Genomic DNA, 26,718 nt, shown 5'->3' with positions numbered 1-26,718 from the left:
CATTAACAATATTAACATTACTAATATTTTAGTATAAAAATATTATCATTATTAACATACTGTTATTATCAGTACATTAATGCTACTATGCAGTCGTTTTACTTCAATGTATTTGTTGATCTCCCCTAACGCACCGTATGATACACTCTGGAAACATGAATAAATCATTGTAGTAGTTTTAGTTCGGAACAACGACAGGACAAATGAAAATCAACACAAAATATCTAATCTCTTTCTTTTGGTAATTAGCAACAAGGTGCGACACTAGAAGTGTCACATGAGAAATATAGGTGAAGCTCGGACTAAGGCCACAGCTTAGTGGAGCTTTTGGTTGTAGCTGGACGTGGAGCCTAACGTCAGCGAGGCGGTAGCAGATGATGACGGCGAGGCTCGATGGGACAGCTAGAAAACTGGACGAGGAGATGTAGTTTGTGCGCTGGTCGGTCTGGTCGGTACTGTTCTGAATCTGAACCTCTAGGAAAGACCATCCGCTTGCGCGGGATCGGTTTTTGTGGGAGGGGAAGAATGTCTGTAAGAAAATGAAAAGATAGTAGCGTATAAAAGAGGGCTATTGCCACCGGGCGATTTGCGAGTGATTAGGGGTTTATTGGTGGTCGTGGCTTGGGAGAAATGGACCGGGAGCTTGGACGGAGGTGCTGACGCCGGGGTTAGGATTAGAATCACCAACGAAAGTTTAGAAAATGGTAGGAGGCGTAGTAGTGGAGAAAGGTGGAAAAAACGGAAAAATCTTTAGTGGGAGGTAAACTGAAATGAGAAGATGTAGTATAAGAGAAAGTTAGAAAGGAAGCGAATTTTAGTCGAAGAAAAAGTAAGTGTAGATGTTTGTGCGTGTGTTATGGCTCTGTTCGTGAGAGGTGCGTGTGAGTGTCTTACGGGAAGTGAGTAGAATTCACTTCCCGCGTGTAGAGCGCGTTCCTGATGAGCCACAGGTGGGGCTTGAGTTGCCTGATGAGCCACAGGTGGGGCTTGAGTTGCCTGATGAGACATAGGCGGGGCTTGAGTTGCCTGATGAGACACAGGCGGGGCTTGAGTTGCCTGATGAGACACAGGCGGGGCTTGAGTTGCCTGATGAGCCACAGGTGGGGCGTGCGTTGCCTGTTTTTCCCCAGGTTGGGTTTGATTTCCAGAAGAGTTGATTCAGTGGCGGTGCGAGGGAGGGGCAGACGGGCGGGTGTTGTATGATCTCTTTCCTTCCAATCACAACTCTGAAAACAGAGAATTACGCGATTGGGAATTGTGTGTAAATGTTAGAAGTGTACACTCGCTCACCAGCGTCAGCGAAGAGGCCAGCGTTAGGTTGCGGTCCGGTTGGACAGAGAGGTGTCCCAAGTCTCTCCGTCGACCAGCCTGCGATCAGATTGAGGGTTCTGAGTGAGACGGTTTGGGCCTCTGCTTTTGAAAGCGAGCAAGTGTGAGAGTGCCTCTTTTCTTCCAAGCACTACTCTGAAAACAGAGATTTACTTGACTTGGGAAATGTGTGTATTTGTCTTGTTGTAAACCCGCCTGCCGACGTCAACGTAGAGGCCGGCCGTGCCAGACCGGCAGCAGCAAGGAAATATTTCTCCTCGCTACCACCGGCCGGCGAAGATTCCTGGGAGTCTGTTGAGAGAGCTGGTTTGAAGAGACGTCCGACCTCCACGAGCGCTGTGTTGATTCTGGATTCTGGATTCCAAGAAAAGACCACCTCGCTTGCGCGGGATCGGGTTTTGTGGGAGGGGAAGAATGTCTGTAGGAAAATGAAAAGATAGTAGTGTTTAAAAGAGGGCTATTGCCACCGGGCGAATTGCGAGCGATTAGGGGCTAGATTGTTGTCGTGGCTTAGGAGAACTGGACCAGGGGCTTGGAGGGCAGCGCTTGACGCCGGAGGTTAGGATTACCAAACGCCGACCATTTAAAGGAGGCTGGCGGGAACGTGAGGAGCTTTCCAAGTTCCTGATTGGCTGACCGCTGGCTGGCAGGGACACCCTTGCGAACTACGCTTGCCAACTACAGGAACTTGGAAAGGCTAGCTCCGAAGATTTCTTTGATTAGTGTGTGACGGGTCGTAGGATGCATAATGTCACTACACCATCACACGTCAGAACGCCCCCCCCCATAACAGAAGCACAAATGATGAACACACAAATAAATATATAGAAGCTTATAAACAAATAGGCAAATCAATAGAATAAAATAAGATTTTGAAATTAACGGACCTTGCCGTTTTGAACCTACCGAAATCGGCACGTCGCACAATACTCGCCACAGTGAATATAAACAAGATAATGTCCCACGCCCACTCATGGAAAGTGTACATAAATATTATACATTTTTACACAACATGATATGAAAGCTGAAAAACTAACTGGCAGATACTCGTGGAGTACGTACTGGCCAACTCGAGCATTAAAAACGTACTAATCGCAGCCACAGTAATTTCCGTTCTTTCAACAAAACTGTTGAACTCATATGTGCACGACATTACAACTACCTACTGAAGAAACCAGCAAACAATTCGCTACTTACTGACATCACACATACACACACGATATCCACTGCGTGCCTTCCAGTCAAGTAAACACAAAGTAGATCAATTGCTAATCACTCATACACTGAAAACACTAGCCAAGTCCACAGTGACACTTTTCACTGTCATTCATGAAAAGTGAACCATATTTCATACAACAAACCCCAACACACACCAAACAAAATTACCCTTGCAAACACCTCAATAACATTCGCGCCATGCACAACATATTGTACATTATATAGAAATGTTACACATGCAATTAGGTGCAAATTTCTTCGTCAAGATAATGGCATACTATGCCAGCCTTGTATGGGCAGGGCCTATTTCAGATACACATCATAAGTTTCCGGCCACACACGCTTCGAGTTATCACTGATGAACTTACAATATGGATTTCTGCTTATTTGTACTTATTGGAACTATGGAAATCTTTATCATTTTTTATTACAAGCTTGAAAAGAAACTACAATTTCCAATTAAACTCCTCTGCCTCTTAACGCCCTCTCCCTACGTCACGACTGGCAGATATTTAGGAAAGTCTGCAAGTCTTTTATGCACGCACATAGAAAATTCTAGCTTAATTATCGATTTCTTTACTGTGATGAATGACTGTGCACAGATGTATACATCGATCCTTTTCTGTTTCAGAGGAAACGCAATGGCTTTCGACGTGGGTGAATATCCACCAAGAATTTTTGCTGAAAAGTACAGAAAATTCTTAGCTCCTCAAGGAATTCTTCTAAGTCCTCAGGACGTTTTCAAAAACAAGAACCTTCCGCCTACAGCAGAGGATGCACTGAGGAAGGCCTTCAAGATAACGATGACAAAACTCGTTAAGAAGAGAAATATATGCGCAGGATGCTCCCAAAATTCAGGCAAGTTGGTTTGGCGCCGGACGAAAGTTGAATCGGTGGGTTTCACCATTGTTCTATCCCCGAGACGGAGGAATGTATAAATTTTCTGGTAAAAGATAGTCGATTTAATTATGCAGCAAATCCTGGTCTAAATGGAGTTTCGATAGATAGAGATCTTATAGATAATATGCTGAAACCATAACAAATCCATGTGGGAGGGTCGTCTCCTGTCATAAGGTGGGTGAGTGTGAGGTAAGAATGTCCCGTTTTGTGGTGTACTGGTGCTGTTTTAAAACATAAGCTATGTTAATATAGGGACAGCTATAGATATATGTTGGGCCAGATTGCTTTTAGGTGGTTTGTTAGCGGTATTTCCAGCGTCTTTGACACATGTGGATTAGAGGACCGAGTAGTCCGTTATAGGCGTCCACAGAAGCATGTAAACAAATTCATGCCCTATCTCGTCAGCCGTGCCGGCCCGTACGTTGCTGGGGATGCCAGCATGAAATAGTACCCAGCAGAGGGATTAAGATTTGGATGATCCACGAATGGATTTTGTGGACCAGTGAGTAACGTGAGTTGAGGGTGGAAATTGCTTGTAGGACGTTTTGTGAGTTTGAGATGATTAAATAGAATGCAGAAGGTAAGTTGTGGATGATATATATGGCTGCAACTATGACAAACGATTCAGTGATCAAAAGATGATGTCGGTGGGAGAAGGTTCCAAATTTAGTATCTTTGGGTGATACTGCAATATAACCCGTCCAAAAACAAACCTTACTTTCTTCAAGGGTACCATAATGTTTCTATTCTCTCTTGTTCTTGCTCTCTTTTCCTTGCATATTGAAGGGTCCAAAGCTTCTCATGATCTAGTCGGTTTCATATCTAAGTCCTGCGTTCTAAGTATCCAATTTACCTCTCAGACGGGCCTGAAATAAAAGGAGGAGGTCCGCATTTGCACTTCCTTCAGGATTAATGTAGAGTAGATTGGTGTATTCTATTTCATTCCATACCCATCATGGAAATGTAGTTTAAAAGAGAAGCATCATAACAGATAAGACTGCTGTTAAATGTCCTTGTAATATTTGCAGGAAAGCTGCCATCATGCAAAATTTGCAATGCTGTGCGGTATTGTAGCAGTGTTTGTAGAGCTCAGAGGGAGGTCACCCACGCCAAAGTTTGTGATGCACTCCGACTTGAGCTTCTGGATGAGGTAAGATTAAAGTGTAACATCTTGATTTACATTCATTTCATTTAATACTATATGGTTACTGTTATATTTCCAGTCATATTTATACATCGGGATAAGGTGTAGATTATCTGGGTACACATATAGAAATCATATTGATTATATAATCAGATCGTGATCATACATAACTATTCACATTTATTCAGATCAAATCATAATAGGGAATTGAAAGCAAAAGGGCAAGTGTTTCCATGAATTTTGCGATGTTCAGTTTTCTCCCAAAAAACAGTTGGTCTACGGACGTTTGATTTTCTTGTTTATACATTGCTAACAACCGGTTTTGTGAAAGTGTTCAGCCTGTTTGGAGCTGGATGATCTTGAGGTGTAAGATAACATCTTTCTGGGTGATGAGTTTGTGTTTGGGTAGTCTCGGCCAATCAGACAATTCAATCTGTTTTCACACCTCTAGCCTGCTGGAGCGCGGCGGTTCCATAAACAAAAAGCAAAGCTCTTCGTCCAGGTTGAAATGAAATAAGAGATGAATGGTTCAACGGAAGGAGATCCATTGGTAAGATTCCGACTTTATCTTCATGCAAGTCTGATAGTATCTGGTGGGAGAAACACCAGGCCAGTGGTATTTTTCACAAGTGTACAAAACCTTTCGGTAAATCCTGAAGTTCTGTAGTATCCTGTAACAAATAATAACAAGCATGGCCCCGACAAGGGGAGGGGCAGGGGGGGAGGGGAGCAATGCCCCGGGGTGGCACATTTTTTTTTGGGGGGGGGCACCTTTGGTGAAGAGAGGGTAAAGCAAGTATCCCCTTATGTACTTTTAATGCATGATTTATTTATTATGAGTTGTGTGAATGAATGATGTGGCATGGATGAGGTGGCGACATATATATATATATATATATATGTATATATATATATATATATATATATATATATGTATATATATATATATATATATAGTGAAATAATTAAGATTTAGGGTTTTTTTTACCTGCCATCGTGACTTTGAAAAATTGTAAGTGGAATGATCTTCAGTAGAGGAATGGCTGTATGGAGGCCACGTATATAAATTCGGTTATTTATCCTTCCGCGTCCCCACCCACCACGGAGCCCAGCGAGTAGCTACCACCTTGGGGCCTGGCAGAGGCAGCTGTGAACTGTGTGTTGTCTGCTCAGGCGGTAGCTGCTTGACTCAGCCACCCGTCCTATCCTGAACAGAGGACTGAGGAGGCATGTTGCTAGCCCCAGAGGCAGGGACTTCTCAGCATGACCACATCACTGGAACATCACTCAGTTTCCAGGAGTCTTGTCTCCAGGACCTGCAGGAACATCATGCACGGAGAACACGTGAATTAGTAACTCATAACGGTGCTGAATGCCCGATGACTTGTAAAAAGATAATCTGCCTTTTGGATAGTTTTGTTTTTCTTTCATCACTGGCAGGAAACTAGCATGGGAGCTGGATTAGTTGCCGACAACTAGTTCAAATGGGAGATATTATTGGATTACATGATACCAGTAGAAGGACAACTGTGCAATGATGCTAAAAATTATTTGTATCTCTGGAGAAGAACGAGTTTGGCACTGTGCTGTCATAGGGTCCATTACTGATTGCATGATTGCATTGTAGCTGTTCATGGATAAGTCACAGGTTGGAAGTGAAGGGAAAATGCAGCTATTTATTGCTGCTATATTTCCCTCTTCTGGTTGATAACTGACATTTCTATTTGTTTACATGTACACAAAATATCATACTTTTACTATAGTCATGGCTATTAGGGAGAAAAGGCCTTTTAGTGTTATGTATATTTTGACAAAAGAACAGCACAAATTTCAAAGAAAAGATTAAAATAATTTTTTAAAATAGGAAAATGGGGAGTTTAGTTGGTTGTAAGGTATGATTTGTGTTTTTAATTTTTATATTCGATACAAGGTGTGAACTGACTCATGGTCGTCATGAATGATCCCAGTCAGCAATCACTGATTTATTGGTTAATTAAAAAAAAAAAAAAAAAAAAAAACAGATACATATAGACATTAGAGCAACAAACACTACAACTCGCTTTGAAAGTTTATTTCGCCAGTACCTCCTTGTCCAGTAGTAGAATGTTTTCTGTCTGTGTGGAACGAAAAGTCATTTACTTAGAAAAATAAAACGAAGTCTTCTTGTTTCTTTTACCAGTATCTGATTGACAGATTGTCGAATGCCTACCATCCCCAGTGACGCTTGGTAAGGAAATTCTTCGAGGTCGAGGTGGTGCTGTCAAAGATTGGGATGACTGGTTCACAAAACACACTTGTCTGTATGACAGCATAGAGAGCGCATCTCGTATTGTGACACAGTGGTGGCCCCTAATAGGAACGCCAAATCCAGGTAAGGGTGACTTCCATAGTCTTTGGCTGAAAGAATGAACTCCAAATGCATTCTCAAGTAGTGATTTTCTCTTATGGTCTATTGGGTCCATGATGGTCACAGAGTGAATGCCATCAACATTTGGCGTATGCCAATCGAAACTATTCAGCATTTATTTATCTTTTAAGGAGTTAGAGAACAGGTATTAAGAAGGTATTTAAGGGTGATTTTATTTACTTGATGAAGGATTCTTCAGGTAAAAAAAAAAGTTCCATAAATGGAGAGTCCTACATGACTAAACTTATGAACGACTGGCGAATAAATACATAAGGGTGGTGGTGAGCTGCCTACGCCAGGAGGCGCATAGCTGTGGCTAAAGTCATCACCTTTGCCCTATTATGCACTCGGACTGTTCTGACAGGTAACAGTCATTACTGGAGTTGGAGAGAAGTGTGGGACTTGAACCCGCGACCAGAAAGATGCGAGACCAGCATGCTTCTGACTGCCCAAGGAAAATGTAGAAATTGATTGATGCGAAAATATACTAAAATAATTTATGACCTAAATACACACACACAAACACATTTACACACACACACACACACACATTTACACATATACACATACACACAATAGAAAAAAATGTATGTGGCATAGCCACACAGTAGAAAGATCACATTGTTTCATGGGAAGAAAAATGGCAACAAGAACAACGAAATAATGGAGAAATTACTTACACAGTCATGGGAAATGACTCAATTGTACATGGTCAGATGGAAAATATATTTAAGATGGGTCATTACATAAAGGATGACACACAGGTGTCAGGTAAAGTTAAGTTCGGGTCACAATTCACAGCTAACAAGGTACATCACAGGTCGTGGAAATTAACAAAGACAAATTTAAGGATGTTAGAGTCAAGAGAGATCCTTCTAAGGAAAACATGGCAAAAAAATTTGGGATGGAATAGTGCAGAGGTGACAGAAGTAGTGTAAGCTAAAACTAGCATGTGTTAATGGGAATGTTTTACTATCGACCAGGTTAGGAATGGGTGATTACTTGATGGTAAATAGATCTGATATTTTGTGTCTAGTAAAGACAAAACTGCCAAGAAATGTTGGTCTCTGACTAGGAAACAATTTATTAAGAATCTGGAAAGGTTACAGATAAGATAAAATGGCAGATGGAGTAATTTGTGATAATTGTTGTAAGAAAATTACATAACGGTGGATAATATACTACCGTTAAGATAAAGGTGAGGCAATAATCTTGAAAAAAAAAAAAAAAACAGGGAAAGGGAAAGTCATGACAACTTATATTCCCCCAACATGAAGGCTTGAAATGAAGCTAAATAAAAATAAACTGCTGTCAGACATATGTTTTCTTCTAAAGAAAAGGGTTGAAGATAGAGATAATTAATCATAGTGGGAGACTTTTACCGTAAAAAAAGTAAATTGGGAGGAATGGAAAGCCTGTAGATACGATTACTCATGCTGTAAAACTTTGTTGAATATTGTGATGGGTAACACAATAATTCAATTATTAGAAGTGACATGAATAAGTGGGGGTCGCTGTGGCTTGGTTGGTAGAGCGCACGTCTGGTTGGAAGGGCATTCACTCTGAGTAGTGGACTATGGACTACCTAGGACAGACCATCCGCTCGCACGGGATCGGTTTGTGTGGGAGGGGAAGAATGTCTGTAAGAAAATGAAAAGATAGTGTATAAAAGAGGGCTATTGCCAATAAGCGCTTTTTGCATGGGTGATTAGCTAAGGAGCGGCTGATAGTGGTGGCTTGGGAGAAACGGGCAGGGAACTTGGACGGCGGCACCGACGCCTACGATTAAAATCACCAAAAATTGAGAAAATGGTAGAAGGCGTAGTAGTAAAGGCTGAAAAATGGAAAAATCTTTAGTGGGAGGTAAATTGAAATGAGATGTATAAGGGAGATAGAAAGGAAGCGAATTTAGTCGAAGAAAAAGTACGCGAAGATGTTTGTGCGTGAGGCGTGGTTATGTTCGTGAGAGGTGTGTGTATGTATCTTACGAGTAGTGAGCAGAGTTCACTTTTTGCGTGTGGCGTTGCTGATTAACCCCAAGCTAGGTAGCGTGTTCCTGATTAACCCCAGGTGAGGCTTGAGCATCCTGATAAATCCCAGGTGAGGCAATGGGCGATATTCAAAGCGTAGTCAAGAGAGTGGATCCGAAGGCAGTGCGAGGGGGGCAGGCGGGCGAGTGTTGGTTTATCTCTTTTCTTCCAAGCACAACTCTGAAAGCAGAGAATTACGTGACTCAGGAAACGTTTGTATTTGTCAGAAGTGTAAACCCGCTCGCCAGCGTCAGCCGGGCGTGTGCGGGCCGGTCGACAGGAGAGGCCTGGCACCTCCTCCCCCACGACCGGGCAGCGAGGAATTATGGGCGTTGACTGAGCTCGAGTGAAAGGCGACGACTGACCTCTACTGAACCAGCGATTGTGTGTGTATATCTCTTTTCTTCCAAGCACAACTCTGAAAGCAGAGAATTACGTGACTTGGGAAACATGTGTATTTGTCATTGGTGTAAGCCCGCTTGCCAATGTCAGGCTTGTGCCAGACCAGTCAGCAGCAAAGGAGAAAAATCTCCACCGCAACCTGCCAGCAAAGAATGACGGGAGCTCTTGAGAGAATTGGAGCGAAGAGCGATGTCTGGCTTCTGCTTAGTAATGGTCCCCGACCGCTGTTCACCTCGGACCAGAGGTGAATTGGTGACGTCACTGTGTGATACATTAGCTTCATATGGGCATCGTCACTGGAGTGGTATACCATGGGCACCGACTCCTGCGTTAATGTATGAACAGTTCCGGACCACTGGCAAGGCTGAGACCCAAGTGGACACTAGCCCCTCATACCACAAAAAGAGTAAGAGTAAGACACCCCACCAAGCTTGGACAAACTGCTTAATAAAAGTCCCAATGTTATTGAGTATATAAAGAACATATAGCCTATTGGAAAGAGTGATAATGTATAGCTTGGATTTCAGTTGGGAGATAAAGTATAGAGAAGAAAAACAGATAATACAGGCAACATAGGTACATTTTTGGGAAAACGACAGTTGTGCAAAATTCATAAGCTAATAGTATGTTCACTGAAAGAGATGAATGTGCCAAGAGACCGGAAAAATACCAGTGTGGTCCCAATTTATAAAGGAGGAAACAAAGATGTACCTTTATAATATAGACCTTTGAACTTCATGAGTGAAAAAAAAAATCCTGAATTCACTGGCGCCATATATTGTCCTCATTTCTAATCATGATAATTTAATAGTTTGTTTACTTTGGTACGTTCATGGACACTGATGTGGGTTTGAAATGATTTAGATTTACAAAAAATAGTCCATTACTTGTTTCCCTTCCTCCCTAGCATGAACACTTCCAACATTTTTCTAACAAATGAGGCCCCTGATTCATACTAGTGCACTCATATGCAGGACCAGAAGATATTCACCTATCTCTGCGACGGATTATAAGTGGAATGTTCAGTACTGTACTTACCATCGGCATGTCTCCGTTTTGGTTTGGTGGCTTTGATGACTCGAGGTGGCCGATAAACACATCCAAAGTACATGTACATCTTCTCGGGGCTGACAGACCTGAAGTTTCTGCTGTGGAGTCCGGTTTAGCACAGGTAAAGTTAGTGTTAGTACTTCAATTAAAAAAGAATATACATGCAATTGTGCAGCACTGCCGGAGATCGCCAGAGCCTCGCTCCAGCACCTCTACAAGTGGTCTGAAAAAGAAATGAAATAGAATAATAATAATAATAACAATAATAATAAAGCACTTCTCTAGCATTTATGGTTAGATGGTAGAAGAATAGACAAATTTGGATGGTTAGCAGGGCTTTGCAAACCTGAGAATGCTATCTCTCGTTTCTTGATTGAGGTGTATGGGTATTGATGACACTGACAGCTGTAATTATAATCCTCTGTGGAGAGGTTGGGTAATTACTCTGTTGTTACTATTGTAGATTGTTCTTGAGTTTAGGTGCAGGTCTCTTCATTTGGCTACATTGAAGTATGCAAAGTGGGATGGGAGTGCAACAGAAGACTTTTTTTTTGGGGGGGGGGCTATGGGTCATTTTGTTTTTAATATTATTATAATTCATACCGCATCATAGGTGACCATGCTATTAGCAGCTCCCCATTCTGGTTAGGTTTAGGCAGGCTATGTTTAAGGGGGAGGGAGAGCAGAGCAGACCCTAAATAGAGCTATTCAGTGGTGTAGGCTGCTGCTGAACTGTGTTACTTCCTGTCCTCTCATAGGGTGATCAGTGGTCCTACACTGCCTGCCACATGGTTTATGACTAAGGGCTTCCAGGGATCACTATCTCTTGCTCCCACAGTCACATAGTATCACTGGAGGGTTTGTGGTTGTTAGTTGAAAAATCAAGTTATTTTTAGTTAGTAGGAAAAACTGTGACTGAATATATTGTCAGTCTCAGTCACTACCTCAATCTTGGCAGCTCTCAAGTAGGAGCAGGTCCAGAGGTTCATCATGTGGAGGTGATGGGGTAGCAGTTAGTCCCCCTTTTCTAGGTTTCCAGCCCCTGAACCTTGCCTTGAGATCCTGTTATTCTTTTCTAAGTAGGAAGATGAAGTGAAGAGTTGCAGTATCTCAAAATGAGAATCATGATGGATACTGGATATTTAGAATTAAATTTTGCTCCTCCAACTCAAGACAAGGCACAGTGGTCTTTCTTCATTAAAACTGCTGTTATTACTGAAGTCAAAGATAGTTTATTCACTATCTATATCAGACTTGTTCATAATGAGAAGAAAAATTGCTCCAGTCAATGCATGACATTGTGTGAGAAGCATCAGACTCAACCTGTCAGAGTGATTCAGGGTAATAGGTAGCAGAGTTAGTTGAACACAAAGTCCAATGAGAAGCTTTGGCTTTAACATATCAACAGAGATATCCACTACTATCTTCCTTCTTCAGACCAAGTTTTAAGTGTCGGGCATTTTCAGCTGTGTGGGCGTTCCCTGGGTAGAGCTCTAAGATTGACACTTGTGGCCCCAGATTTGATTCATCATCCCAACGTACTCAATTGGACACCCAGTACTCCACTGCAGGTATAGTAGTTACCTTATTTCTTGCCACATAAGATGCACCGTCCCACACGAAAGACTGATGATGATATGGTTTAACGTCACATACTCCCCCCTATAGGGAGGCTAGGATGGTGCCCCTCACAGAGGGCTTTGTAGCGTGGAATTTAATGAACCATGCCCTTGGTTCAACTTCGCTGGTGGTAGGATTCGAACCGCCCTCACCCCAACCTTCGCCACAAGTAATGACACCCTAACCCGCTCAGCCAGCGAGCTTCACACGAAAGACTACTTACTAAATTAGCTTTACACGGAATAAATGGTAGCCTATTAAGTTGGACTAGTAATTGGATGAATGGTCGAAAACAAAGAGTTGTTTTAAATGGAAAAACTTCTAGATAGGAAAATGTTACAAGTGGAGTTCCTCAGGGTTCCATTCTCCGGCCACTTCTATTCATAGTATATATAAATGATATAGACCATGGACTAAAATCTACTGTTTCCAAATTTGCTGATGATACAAAACTGTGCAGAATGGCAAATGATCACTTAAACCAATTAGATATTCAAGAAGATTTAGATAAATTACAGCAATGGTCTGAAAAGTGGCTAATGAAATTTAACATGAGTAAATGCAAGGTAATGCACATAGGTAAAAACAACAATAAGTACGATTACAAGTTATTTGGAAATTCATTAATAAAAGTGGATAGTGAAAAAGATCTCGGCGTAATTATCAGTAACGACCTCAAATCATCCAAGCAGTGTATTTCAGCCTCTGAAAAAGCAAATAAGATTCTAGGACTGATTGCACGATCTTTTGATTTCAAAAGTCCATCACTCATGAACAAGCTATATAAATCGTTAGTTCGTCCACATTTGGAATATGCTGTTTCCGTATGGTCACCGAATCTCATTAAAGACATTGACAGACTGGAAAAAGTACAACGGCGAGCCACAAAACTGATTCCAAATATCAAAAATAAATCATATGAAAATCGACTAAAACATATGAATCTGTTTTCCCTAAAAAAGCGTTGACCCAGAGGTGACTTGATACAGGTCTTTAAAATTCTAAAGGGAATTGACAACATCAAAAGTGACAACATTTTCACATTGAATGAGAATCAGACAAGAAACAATGGTCTCAAACTATCCAGAAATAGATTCAATTTGGAAGTAGGTAGAAACAACTTTGCCAACCATGTAGTTAATGAATGGAATAAACTTCCTGCACAGGTAGTGCAATGTAGTTCAGTTCGAAGCTTTAAGACTCATTTAGATAAACACCTAAGCAAGATCCTGTAATGATTATAATTTATTTTATATTATTTGTTTTTGCTTTGTTATCATTTGTCGTTTGATTTTCATTTATTATTAGTTATGTGTCAATTTATTATTATTTACTGTTTACCTGTCTGTTTGTTATTCAACTATACCTATGCATTTATTTATGTATTTTGTTTGTTCCATACATTATTATATTTTTTTTTTATTATTATTATTCTATTGTTATTATGATTTTTTTCGCATCCGACCTAGATATGGACCAAAAGGTCTCCTGTCTGCGAGCTCCGCCTTTGTAATCCTTTGTAACTTGCCTACAATTTGTCAAAGAATATTTAGTGAAAATGAGAAATACCAAGTTTTCTCTGGTATTCATAACCCTCCCCTCAATCAGGCTTTGGTCCAAGACTTTAGGTCATTGGATATTCTGTTGCTGAACTACAAAAGCAAAGCACATAATTGACCTTATAAATACCATTATATTTGCACTCATAGCTAACAGCTAACCTATATGGGCTAATTTAGGTTTTATAGCCTATCATAAGCCTCTATCCATGATCCCTACAAGATTGAGTATTGGCAAGTCATCTATCACTCATGAAATCTTATAAGTATGGTTCTTATTAGTAATTGAATAGCATGTCACTCATATTTAGATTGGTTTTTAAATGCATTTATGTGACAGAATTGTGCACTACCAATTATTATGATTTCCTTTTATCATCATGGCATATGAGACCTGCCGATGACACTTATGAATTCACCTCAGATATAACTTTTGTGTGACATGTTTTGTTAAAACAGCATGTTTTATGGTAATATTATAAATCATATTTAATTTAGACCTTCTGGTCATATTAGGTATCGCCTAATGTTGAAGTAGCAGCTTACTTGGGTCTTTACCATGACTTTTGGCGCCTCCATGTCTCCGGCAAAGAAAATAATATCCAGGTGTGTTTATGCATTGTTTTTAATACACATATTTTTGTTAGCCCTTTCATTATGTTTTATGACTAGTACTTGTCCAAGATGCAACCAAGTGATTTCATTCATGCTGAGGGAAACCTCCTTTGCAGAGAAAGGGTTAAACCTATCTTGATCTTATCTCAGTGCAGTCCATCTTGATCATATCTTGATTACTATTTTGGCAAAATGTTGTGACTTTAGAGTTCATTCTAGCTGTTACAGTTTTTATTCAACTGAAGAGGTTTTCTTCCTTCTCAGACTTTCTCTGTTCTATCAGAAGGCAACCTGTAAAGTTTGGGTTGTATTTCTTGTTGCAACCACTGTGAATGTTTTTTTTCAGTAGTGTATCTGTGATTTGTTTTGCAGTTTCACATTGAGGAACCAATGGTAGATACCTGTTGGTAGTGGTCTTGCAAAATAGAAAACAGAGAGAATTGTCTTTGTACTGCCCATCTTCAAAACCTGTCAACTCTCACTTTCATTTTTTAGTGCATTTAGTTTTTTCCTCACAAGGTTACCATAATATTCATCTACTGCTATTGTTTCTGAGCAGGTTCCTCAGCCACACGTTGCCCTTGCAATCCACCCTGGTGTTCACACTCGTGAAATGTTTTCCCTCTGGCGACCAACACTAGAACTCTTGGCAAAGGAGAAGGTTCCTCTGGTTATGACAACGTACAATGAGGCGGAATTCTCTGAAACCATGAAGGTTTGTAAAAGTTTCCCATTTGAATTTATTCTAAGTTGTTCCCAACTTTATTCCACAATAAATGGATAAATTAAAACCTAATGAGTTTCTTTTTGTTGCCAGATTGTAAAGCAGACTGTTTAGTTATCACATGTACTGTATAACATTGATTTAACAACAAATAGGGTCCATAGGAGATTGTTTTAAATTAAAATACTTTATGATTTTAATGAAATGGTGCCCAGGAAGGTAAGTGAGGAAAAAAGGAGAGCATTAAGGGGCAAGGTGGGAAGGTCACTGTGTAAGTGAAGTGGCCCTGCTACGGATGTAATGCGTCGTGGTAGATAACTTATGACCCAGGCAGTGGACAGGAGACAGGGATGACTCTTTATCCATGAGGAGCTAAGATGAGAAGGAAACAAAGGGTGGTTATCCCCTTCACTCCGGGCCAAAATCTCGCGGGCAGCATTAGCTGCCAGATGTGCGATGTTGCGTCATAATACTCACATTATAAAAAATAAAGGTGCTGCTGTATTGCTCGTGTTCTCTTTCACCCGTGAATTTTGATAACCATAGAAAATATGATGAAGCCAGTTTACAGAGTATGGGGGTCATGCAGGTACAACTACAATAAATATAATCAAGACACCAACATCGGCATCCTCGTGTACCCATTTGCTCCTCATGACGCCTATGTAGGCGTCATCATATCGAAGGGGTTAATGGGAGTTGAATGGGTGGGAGTAGGTATGTGTTTTGACTGGCTACCTCCCTTATAAGGGGAAAGAAGCCTTTGGTATGTAGATAGATATATTTACCTAGTTGTATTTTTGCGGGAAGGGGAGCTATGCTTGTGGTGTCCCACCTTTGTATCTCGCAGTGTCTAGTTTGCTTTTAAACTCATGAATGGTTTTTGCACATACTATTTCATTATCCAGTTTGTTCCAAGTGTCCACTACTCTATGTGGAAAACTGTTTTTCTTCAGTTCTCTTCTGTAGCTATGTTTTTTTATTTTCTTTCCGTGTCCTCTTGTGTTTCTCTTGTCCCAGTTTAGTAAGTCCTCTCTATCGAGTATGTAAGGTCGGGTAGGTGTTTGATGAAGAATGCTGGAAAGAATTAGAAAATGTTATAGAAAGAAGTCCAGGGAGGGTGGTTACTATGAACTGCTCGAGAAGTTATTGGATTTTCTTTCTGTTGTTCAAAGTCCATGCTTCTGATAGATTTTAATAAGTCTATTTTCTTGTTGATTCTCACTTGCCCCATAGAGCAGCACACGAAAATAATAGACATGCAAAAGTCCTCATTCTCATTCATCCATCCCCTTACATAATACAAGCACATCCAACTGAACACAACAAAAAACTTATGCCAGTAGCATACTACTCAAACATCTACAACATCCTACCACTGACACCCAGCAACTTATCCATAAAAAAAACACATACATATTTAGATCACAAAAAAAGTGCTCTAAGACAGACCCCCAAACTCCATAATTTACTTAATTTCCCCAGACATCAGCCTTACTGAAAAATTCCTCTTACAACAAGTAAGAACCTCACTGGTATGGCCATGTTTAGACCACCACCCAGCTATGAAACAGTACCAGCACAGAATAGGCCTGAATTCAGAACCAAATTACCTTGAATGCAATCACCACACAGAAGACACAGAACATTTCATCCTACAATCCCCTACTCTAGCCTTGCACAACACATTTTCCTTGAGTGACTCGTGGGCTAAACCAATGATCTGGGAACCATTGGTCTCCTGCAAGAGAGATGTTGGGTAATAGATTGACGAATTGATTGTTATATCCAGTGGCATTGTAGTGACACCAAATCACATGAAAACCACTATGACCTAGGTCTCCAAAATAGTTGTCTATACCTTAGTTTTAGAAATATAATGGTGCTGATTTAGATTTGAATACCTCACAATATGAAATTCACTTCCCCTTATTATTTACATTATTTCACTGCTTTTCAGCTAAATCTAAAATCCTTTAATATTATAAATTGAAAATATTGCAGATCCTGGAAGAGCTTCATCCAAATGTGGTGTTCCAAGGCATCAATCCTCTCAGGTCACTTCATGCTAAGCAGACACCATATGAGCCTGACCACATGTGGGCAGTCAATTGGTATGTCATAGCTATTGATAATGCAAGAGATAAATAAAGTGCATTTGTTTCATGTGTGAATCATGGATATGAATTGCATCATCATTAATCAGTTCTGAAAAAAATAAAAATAAGTTCATGTTTTTCTTTTGCACTGAAATATTGAAATAATGTGGGTCAAATAATAAAGGCGTACCACAAACAAAAGTCTATATTTTCCCTTTCAACAGATAGTCTAAATACATATAATGTAATATTAAAACAAGTTTTTCCTCCGGACTCTGGGTTTGTTTTCAATAATATTTGACTTATGAATGATAAAGAATAATCTTGGTCTGGTCATAGAATGGTCCTTAGTGCTCATTTCTTCCCAAATATAGTCATGGGAGGAACTGAGGGCTGCCAGCTGCTGTGGGAGTCTTTCATCATTGAAATTTTAGACAACAATCATTAATAATCATAATAATAAAAAAGGAAGAAAACATAAGCAATAATCAGTAATGCCAGTCTTACCAAAATTTCTGTATTTATCTGAATGTACTGTACAGGAAATAGCAATACTCATGGAGTCCCAACTTCTCCCCAATCTATCATACCTAACTTTAAGTGTGGTTCCAATTTGGTCTACATAATTACTTCCCAATGTTCATATTGAGATTTCAATTCATGTATTATTCCAGTTTGGGTTATTACTTATGCTATTCCAAATATTTATATATATTTACCTATTTGTAATATACGGGAAGGGAGCTATGCTTGTGGTGACCCGTCATTGTATCTCTCCGCATCAAGTTTTATCTTAAAATGTTGTGTATGGGAAATAATTTCTTCACATCCTTTAGACATACTGTCTTTTTTTGTTTTCATGACCTTTTAAAACACTCCTATCCCTAATCAAGAGATCTTTTCTCTCAATGTAGCCTATCCCAATTTATTGATCTGAATGTTGTAACTGTATATCCTTATCTTTTCCTAAAGCTTTCTCACATATCGCCTTACCATAAAAATCTGATCCATGCAACCCCCTAGTTGTCCTAAACCCACACTGTTCCTCACCAATTATTCTCTCTCTTCCTCTCTATCAAAACCCTCCCATATGCCTTTCCAACTGCACTCAAAAATCTGATCCCTCTGAAACTACTACTCACACTTGTCCCATTTTCCCTTGTTAAGCAGAACTATATAGGCACTCCTCCAGCTCTACCCTGTTATGGACAAACATTAAACAACCTCACCAGCCAGTCCACCATCACTGTACCTCCCTTCTTCAGACACTGCATAACACCCATCTAACCCAGGTGTCTTACCTGCTCTCACCATTTTAATAACTTTCACCTCATCTTTTCTTATTTCTCCTTCATGTTCCTCATTCATCAGTCATTTCCTTAGCATTTACCCTCCCTATCCTCTTTTACATGTAGAAACTCTCTAAAATACTCTGCCTATCTTCCTCTTACTGCTATCTCTTCCATTATCATCTCTCCATCAGCACTCAAAGATCTATCCACAAATATTAAAATGTGTACACTGTCTGTATGTGGTGCATCTGTCTTTGGCTAACAGGAGGGGAGCAGCTGCCTATTGACAATGACATTCATCATTGTCATTTTCTTAGCATTTACCCTCCCTATCCTCTTTTACATGTAGAAACTCTCTAAAATACTCTGCCTATCTTCCTCTTACTGCTATCTCTTCCATTATCATCTCTCCATCAGCACTCAAAGATCTATCCACAAATATTAAAACGTGTACACTGTCTGAATGTGGTGCATCTGTCTTTGGCTAACAGGAAGGGAGCAGCTGCCTATTGTCTTTTTGTGTTATAAAGAGAGAAAAAAAGAGGAGAGAGGTGAAAGAGAAGAGAAAGAGCAAAGAGAAAGGGAGAGTGCATTTACCTAATTTACCTAATACAGGAAAGGAGCAACACTTTTTGAGTTTTGTCTCCTACTCTCAAATTTGTTATCATAGCCTCAAATTCATGTAGACTTCCAACTCTAGATCCTTGATTTCCAATTATCATATTTAGATTTGAACTCATGTAGTGTGTGCATGAATTAACATGATTTGTAGACCACAAACCATGAGTAGCAGGGAAATAACTATCTTTCCAAACTTAAACAACTATTACTACAAGTGAATGTGATGGTATTTCACTAATAAAACCACTGTATACATCTGTAACTTTTATTTACATTTCTAATTCATTTTCCATAGAAAACCATAATAAACCTGTGAGAACTTGACCAGTTTGACTACTCTTTATCTTTTCTTCCATGTAAACTTTGCCCTTGCTCCTTTCTGACCTAGGTGGTAGCCAAAGTCATAGGCATAAATCCACTACCACCCATTTCATCCCCATATACTCCATTCCCATTCACCCACTTCCCTCCCTCGTTCCTTGGCTTCTCCTGGATGATGGGTCATCCCTGCATCTTGTCCACTGCAATGCAGCAAGACACAGCACATCCACAGCAAGGCCGCTTCATTAAATCAGCGACCCTCCCATCCCTGTCCTCTTATGCAGAAAAGAGAAGACTGGGAGAAATCCCTTCGGACTGCACGAAAATATCATTCATACATACTTCTTTACCCCCCATTCTCTACCCACTCCCTTCCATGCATCACAGCATCATCCATACACAACCATAATAATAATAATTCTAATTACCTATATCCCTCTTACAAGGGAGGTAGCCAAAGTCAAAAGGCATGTACCCATTGCTACCCCTTCCATAACCATCCACCACCCTTTCCTCCTCCTCATCTTAGCTCCTCATGGATAAAGGGTCATCCCTGTCTCCCTTATTACATTATATATATTTATATATATATATATATATAAATAATATCAATAGTAATAATAATAGTTGCTGCCTCAAGTTTCACTGACAGTGGCTGGTAATGGGCCCTCCTGTGTCTCTAGAAAGAAACTTTGGATTGTTGTCTGTGTTGTGTTTGAACTAGAATGCTTTTATGTCAACTGCTGAAAGCAGTAGGAGGTATGGAGCAATCACCAATTGTCAGGTTCAAATCTCCATGTGTGAAAAGGTGAAAGAAATACAGCTAAAATTGACAGAAAAAGATCTTGGGTCAGGCCTGGAGATGTGTGAACCCTCTTAGAGGTGCACCTCCAGATGTATTTGAGGGGGACGATAGGTTTTGAAAATGGTCAGCACGGAAATGATTCCTTCTGTTATCCAAATCGTAGGACCACTACAAGCAGGCGCTTTCCACTGGTTGCAATTATTTATCAAGTCCCCTGATACTTTGCCAGATAACTATTTTAGTTGAGATGTCATTTTCTGGATATAAGTTTCATAAAATGACATAATGTACATATCAAATGGTCTTTTCCCTTTTTAAGGGGGTGATCGTACCAAAGCATATGCCCATCTAAAAGCCATTTGTTGCCCCCCCCATTCTAGGATCTCGTGGATAAAGGGTCATCTCTCACCACTACTACTGCATCCATTCCCAATTGCCTATTTCTCATAACACTTTTTAATCCTGCAAAGTATTCACTTGCTTCTCTCAATCTACAATTTACCTCTACCTCCACTCCTCCCTTTCCTGCCACATGTGACCCCAAATACCTAAAGCTATCCATTTCCTCCAGCTTCTCTCCTTTAAGACTTACTTCCAACTCACTGCCATCCTCTACCCTTGTACATCTCATCACCTTCCTTTTATCCACATATACCTTCAACTTTCTCCAAACGCATACCTTCCCAAACTCCATCACTAACTCCCATAATCCCTCCTCTGAAGGCCAAGGCTACTGGTTCAGTAAATGAAATAATAACACAGCCTAAAGGGTTGATCTTCTACACTGCTTTGTAAATTGCATTGCATGAATGAGGAAAGAGGGAGTGTCCCTATGTAATGAAGTAGTGTTGGTGAACAAGTTCTGGCTATTGGGCCCTGCTGTGTGAAAGCATTATCTACCCACATTGCATGCAATCTGAGCAGTGTGATACAGACAGGAATCATCCTTCATTAACAAGGTACTAAGATGGAGTGGGACTTCAATGTATTTCAATGTGTGTGAATTGGGTGCATGATTTAATTAAGCCACTACTTTACAAGAGAGAAAGGGTCATTGGTATGTGTACAAGTATGTATATAGGAAAACTTACCTATTCTCATATTTTCGATCATTTCCTTGTCAACAAAAGAGCGCAGTGCTAAGGCAAGAGCAATGCGCACAGCTCCTGACTGCCCTGACTGGCCCCCATCCCAAACCTTAGCCTCAACATCAACTTCATCAAGTAAGCCAGTGAACTGTAAAGGAAACACCACCTGCAGGAAAGATAAAAGAATCCCTTGAGAGGGTGAAGCTTTTAATTAAAATTTCTGGTTGTTATCAGACAATTTCCTTAAGATATGAAGGCATTCTCTGACCAGCACACTTTTAAATCAAATCTAAACTACCCAATGAATGGCCTAAACAGCCAGTTTAGCTTTTATTCATCCCACTAAAGGAAGCTCACTGGCTGAGCAGGTTTGGGTGTCGTTACTTGTGGTGAAGGTCAAGGGGATGGTGGTTCAAATCCTGCTACCAGCGAAGCTGAACCAAGGGCATGGTTCATTAAACTCCACACTACAAAGCCCTCTGTGAGGGCCACCATCCTAGCCTTCCAGTTGGGGGGTTTGTGATGTTAAACCTTATCAAACCATATCATCACTAAATTGACATGAAAACAACTCCAGCAGAATTCTAGTCAAACATCTACAACAACCTACTCCCAGTACTCCACAAAACTTCTATGCAAAAATACATCAACAAACGGATCTCACAACTAACACTCCTTCACCCCATTGATACGATGAGACTCTTATGACATCTTCCCCAAACTCTGTCACTAACTGTTTTAGTAGATTATTTTCTTCTTGATTTTTACTGTCAGATCTTTGATGTATGTGCTGAAGGTCATTAAAATATCAAAAGTATGGTCCAAATTTCTAGGGCTCTCTTCCAACGGGGGTCTAGTCAGAGGCTACCACCCAGCACTAAATCAATAGAAAGAAATGTGATATACCCTGATGGAAAAGCCATCCAAAATACTTGTAAAACATTCTCAAAGTTTAATATACAGCATTACTAGCACTAAATACACACACACACACATATGTATGTGTATATAAATATATATATATATATATATATATATATATAAATATACACAAATATATATAAAAATATATATATAGACACAAATAAACAAATATATATATATATATATAAAATATATATATAATTGAGAGGATTAGGAGAGGAACAGAAGGAGTAATTGGTGAGGAACAGTGTGGATTTAGGACAGGTAGAGGTTGTGTAGATCAGATCTTTGTGGTAAGACAGATATGTGAGAAAGCTATAGGAAAAGGGAAGGATGTTTTTTGGGCTTTTATGGATCTGGAAAAGGCTTATGATAGGGTAGACAGAAAGGCACTGTGGGAGGTTATGCAGATTTATGGGATAGGAGGAAAGCTTTTGGGAGCTGTCAAGAGTTTTTATGAGAGTAGTAGAGCATGTGTCAGGATTAGAAATGGAGAGAGTGAGTGGTTTGAAGTAAAGGTGGGACTTCGTCAAGGATGCGTTATGTCGCCCTGGCTGTTCAACTTATACATGGATGGGGTGGTGCGAGAGGTGAATGCTAGGGTAGTGGGTCAGGGATTGGAGATGGTTAAAGAAAATGGAGAAAAGTGGGAGGTGAGCCAGCTGTTGTTTTCGGACGACACTGCGCTTGTGGCAGGATCAGAGGAGGGATTGAGGAAGCTGGTGGCAGAGTTTGGGAGAGTATGTGATAGAAGAAAGCTAAAGATAAATATGGGTAAAAGTAAGGTGATGAGATGTACAAGGGGTGAAAGTGGCAGTAGACTGGAAGTGAACATTAAGGGAGAGCGACTGGAGGAAGTGGATAGTTTTAGATACTTGGGTGCAAGTGTAGCAGGAAAAGGTGGAGGTAGAATGTAGATTGAGAGAAGCGAGTAAATGCCTTGGTGGATTAAAGAGTGTAATGAAGAATAGACATTTGGGAATGGATGCGAAGAGGAGACTGTATGAAGGAGTGATTGTGCCAACAGCACTGTATGGGGCAGAAACGTGGAACATAAGAGAAGAAGAGAGAAGGAGTTTGAATGTGTTTGAGATGAGGTGTCTGAGAAGTATGGTGGGGGTTACTAGGCTGGATAGAGTGAGAAATGAGGAGGTGAGGAGGAGAACAGGGGTGAAAAAGGATTTGGGAGATAGGGTTGATGAAAGAATATTAGGATGGTTTGGACACATGGAAAGAATGAGTGAAGAAAGACTAGTAAAAGAGGTATGGAAGGCAGATGTGGAGGGAGTGAACATGAGGGGATGTCCTAGGATGAGGTGGATGGATGGGGTGAAGGGGGCTTTGGGGAAGAGGGGAATGTCTGTTGAGGAAGGAAGGGAGAGGACAGAAGACAGAGGTGAGTGGAGAATGGTTGTATATGGATGATGTTGTGACTGCATGAGGAGGAATGGGCGGGGGGGTGGGGTAGTATGTGTGAGTAAATTTTGACGCAGCCCGAAGGGATTTCTCCCCGTCCTCGCCTTATATGCAAAGGGGGACGGAGAGGGGGGGTCGCCGATTAAATGAAGCGGCCTTGCTGTGGATGTACTGTGTCTTGCGACCCTGCTTCTGACCCAGGGCGGTGGGCAGGGTGCAGGGATGACCCGTCATCCAGGAGGTGCTCAGATGAGAGGGAGGGTGGGAGGGGTGTGGAGTGTATTTAGGGATGAAATGGGTGGGAGTGTTTTTATGCCTTTCCCTTTTTGGCTACCTCCCTTGGAAGGGGGAAAGAGCCTTGGTATATGTATGTATATATATATATATATATATATATATATATATATATATATATATATGTATGTATATGTATGTATACGTTTATATATATATATATATATGTATATATATATATATATATGTATATATATAGATATATATATATGTATATATATATATATATATATATATATATATACACATATATATACATATATATATATAGCAACAGGCTTTGGGATCCCAATATATATATGTATGTATGTATGTATGTATATGTTTGTTTATATATATATATATATATATATATATATATATATATATGAACATATATATATATATATATATATATATATATATATTCATATATATATATAGATATATAGATATATCTATTGGGATCCCAAAGCCTGTTGCCATATGTTCTGGAGCTACATGTCACACCCGAACAGAATTCAATTAATTAGGTTAGAAACATTTGGTATAATTTTTCAATAACAACTACAATGAAGAACAATGTCAAATCTTTAGAATATTCATGAAGGTACTCCTATACATCGAAACTGATAGACTCACCTGTTCCCTATCCTGTGGATGTTCAAAATAAAGCACATTTTGTCCATTGATAGAAATCTTTCCTGAACCTCTTCCATGGACTGTAACTTCTGATTTGGATGTTTTTCGTCTTCCATTGGCAGTCATGTAAGGAATCCCTTCTACCGTGTAGTTCAACTAAACAGGAGAGAAATATATATACACATACATATATAGTATTACTATACTGAAGACTATATATACACACTATACTAAAAGCCTACATCCAATATAAGTAAAAATATTTGAACTTCAGATGGAAAATGATATTCTTACCTTTGGAATATCTAACAAAGTGACACTGGCCGTCCTAGGAACTCTGAATCTCATGAGAAAATCTTCAGCTTGATTGGCATACGGATGTTCCATGAGACGATTCAAAGATGTGATCAAATAATCATACTAAAAGAATAACACATTACTAAGTGCAGTACTCGCAACAGCCAATTATAATTACATAACACAAAAGAAGAAAAGTTTTCCAGAACCTTTGAATTTACTTACATGTTTATCTTTAATATCTTGTACCAGAAGTTTAATAATCTTCCTTGGACATCCAAACTGAACTGCTAAGCTTTCTGCAAGTTTTGAAGGAATGTATTAGTATTATTTTCATTTAAATTTTCTGTATAATCCAACATATATCATATAAGCAATAACAACATAAAATGGTAACATGGTTGAAGGAACAAATGATCAATGATACTAACTGAGATTTGATACTTTGTATTCATGACCACGTCGAATGACTTGATCAGCATAACGATCTAATTCCTTCATTTTTTATGTCAAGTCCTGAAACACACGAACAATTTTTGGAAATAAAATATAAACTTTTCAATTAATCACAAATCATAGTATGACTCAGGTAACTGGAGGTTTAGTTTGTAAAAGGGAATTATGTTAGGTCTTCTACACATTAGTGCTATTGAGTGTGTTCTGGAGAAATTGAATATTGCAGTGCCAATAATGTCTTTGGTCCTCAAGGTTTCAAATGATATTTTGATATCTTGTATACATCCTCCACATATAAGCCAAGTAGCTTTCTGTATTTGGTACTGAAGGGAAATTGTGTCTGACTTAATTTTCTGCATGTGCTTATTTGGGAGAAATGGCTATCTAAGATGCAGCACTGTTGCTCTGATGATAACCTTTGTTCCAGGCCATTCTTAGGGCAGAAACTGACAAACATCACATGATGAAAAGTGTGTAACTGCGACATACATCATCTAATGTGTAGGCTTTTCTTAAACTTGGAGGTTTATATTTTGTTCCCATGTCTTAAAATGAAATTTGGCATACATACATACATATACCAAGGCTTTTTCCCCCTTACTAGGGAGGTAGCCAAAAAGGAAAAGTCATAAAATCATTCCCACCCATTCCATCCCTGAAAACACTCCACACCCTTCCACCCCCCCTCCCATCTTAGCACCTCCTAGATGACGGGTCATCCCTGCACCTTGTCCACTGCCCTGGGTCAGAAGCAGTGTCACAAGACACAGCACATCCACAGCAAGGCCGCTTCATAAATCGGCGACCCCCCCTCTCTGTCCCCCCATATAAAGGAGTAGACGGGGAGAAATCCCTTCGGGCTGCGTCAAAATTTTGCTCAAACACATTACCTCACCCCCCATCCCCCTGTCCATTCCACCTCATGCATCACAACATCTTCCATATACAACCATTCTCCATTCACCCCTGTCTTCTGTCCTCTCCCATCCTTCCTCAACAGACATTCCCCTCTTCCCCAAAGCCCCCTTCACCCCATCCATCCATCTCATCCTAGGAGGTCCCCTCATGTTCACTCCCTCCACATCTGCCTTCCACACCTCCTTTACTAGTCTTTCTTCACTCATTCTTTCCATGTGTCCATACCATCCTAATACTCTTTCATCAACCCTATCTCCTAACCCCCTTTCCACCCCTGTTCTCCTCCTCACCTCCTCATTTCTTACTCTATCTATCCTAGTAACCCCCATCATACTTCTCAGACACTTCATCTCAAACACATTCAAGCTCCTTCTCTCTTCCTCTCTTATGTTTCATGTTTCTGCTCCATACAGTGCTGTTGGCACAATCACTCCTTCATACAGTCTCCTCTTCGCATCCATTCCCAAATTTCTATTCCTCATTACACTCTTTAATCCACCAAGGCATTTACTCGTTTCTCTCAATCTACATTCCACCTCCACCTTTACTCCACCTTTTCCTGCCACAT

General features: G+C 40.0%; 2 protein-coding genes across 5 annotated transcripts in view; one reads left to right on the top strand and one right to left on the bottom strand.

Moving 5' to 3' along the window:
- Positions 1-17,307, top strand: part of LOC143038444 (putative protein MSS51 homolog, mitochondrial) — a 34,333-nt gene extending 17,026 nt beyond the window's left edge. The window contains exons 2-9 of the mRNA XM_076207643.1: positions 3,179-3,405; positions 4,476-4,597; positions 6,785-6,962; positions 10,405-10,601; positions 11,947-12,051; positions 14,176-14,265; positions 14,834-14,989; positions 17,003-17,307. Of these exons, the coding sequence (XP_076063758.1) occupies positions 3,189-3,405; positions 4,476-4,597; positions 6,785-6,962; positions 10,405-10,601; positions 11,947-12,051; positions 14,176-14,265; positions 14,834-14,989; positions 17,003-17,149 (1,212 nt within the window). The 5' untranslated portion in view covers positions 3,179-3,188 and the 3' untranslated portion in view covers positions 17,150-17,307. The remainder of the gene's footprint in view (positions 1-3,178; positions 3,406-4,475; positions 4,598-6,784; positions 6,963-10,404; positions 10,602-11,946; positions 12,052-14,175; positions 14,266-14,833; positions 14,990-17,002) is intronic.
- On the bottom strand, positions 10,567-25,850 carry LOC143038445 (small ribosomal subunit protein uS9m-like). 4 transcript variants are annotated; one of them, XM_076207646.1, is made up of 6 exons: positions 25,208-25,847; positions 25,002-25,075; positions 24,774-24,899; positions 24,480-24,635; positions 21,228-21,390; positions 10,567-10,703 (listed from the first exon to the last, which is right to left on the bottom strand). In XM_076207646.1, exons 1-6 carry the CDS (start codon positions 25,275-25,277, stop codon positions 10,693-10,695), a joined length of 600 nt encoding a protein of 199 aa, XP_076063761.1. In that variant the 5' UTR covers positions 25,278-25,847; the 3' UTR covers positions 10,567-10,692. The 4 variants fall into 4 exon arrangements, with proteins under 4 accessions (XP_076063761.1, XP_076063760.1, XP_076063759.1 ...); XM_076207645.1 differs by lacking the exon at positions 10,567-10,703 and adding an exon at positions 15,010-16,075 and having other exon boundaries at positions 25,208-25,848; XM_076207644.1 differs by lacking the exon at positions 10,567-10,703 and having other exon boundaries at positions 19,262-21,390.
- Between the last annotated feature and the right edge of the window lie 868 nt (positions 25,851-26,718).

Source organism: Oratosquilla oratoria, chromosome 24 (genome assembly GCF_046742065.1).
Source record: "Oratosquilla oratoria isolate Oo_2021 chromosome 24, ASM4674206v1, whole genome shotgun sequence".
In the NCBI taxonomy this organism is placed as follows: Eukaryota; Metazoa; Arthropoda; class Malacostraca; order Stomatopoda; family Squillidae; genus Oratosquilla; species Oratosquilla oratoria.
Note: the sequence above shows the minus strand (reverse complement) of the source record. Positions and strands in the feature narration are given on the sequence as shown.

Bases quoted from the DNA above. Each gene is read 5' to 3' on its own strand.
- LOC143038445 (XM_076207644.1), bottom strand. From the start codon at position 25,277: ATGAAGGAATTAGATCGTTATGCTGATCAAGTCATTCGACGTGGTCAT. The intron at 25,076-25,207 runs GTTAGTATCATT...CAAAACTTGCAG, and splicing joins ATACAAAGTATCAAATCTCA to AAAGCTTAGCAGTTCAGTTT. The intron at 24,636-24,773 runs GTAAGAATATCA...TCTCCTGTTTAG, and splicing joins CTTTGTTAGATATTCCAAAG to TTGAACTACACGGTAGAAGG.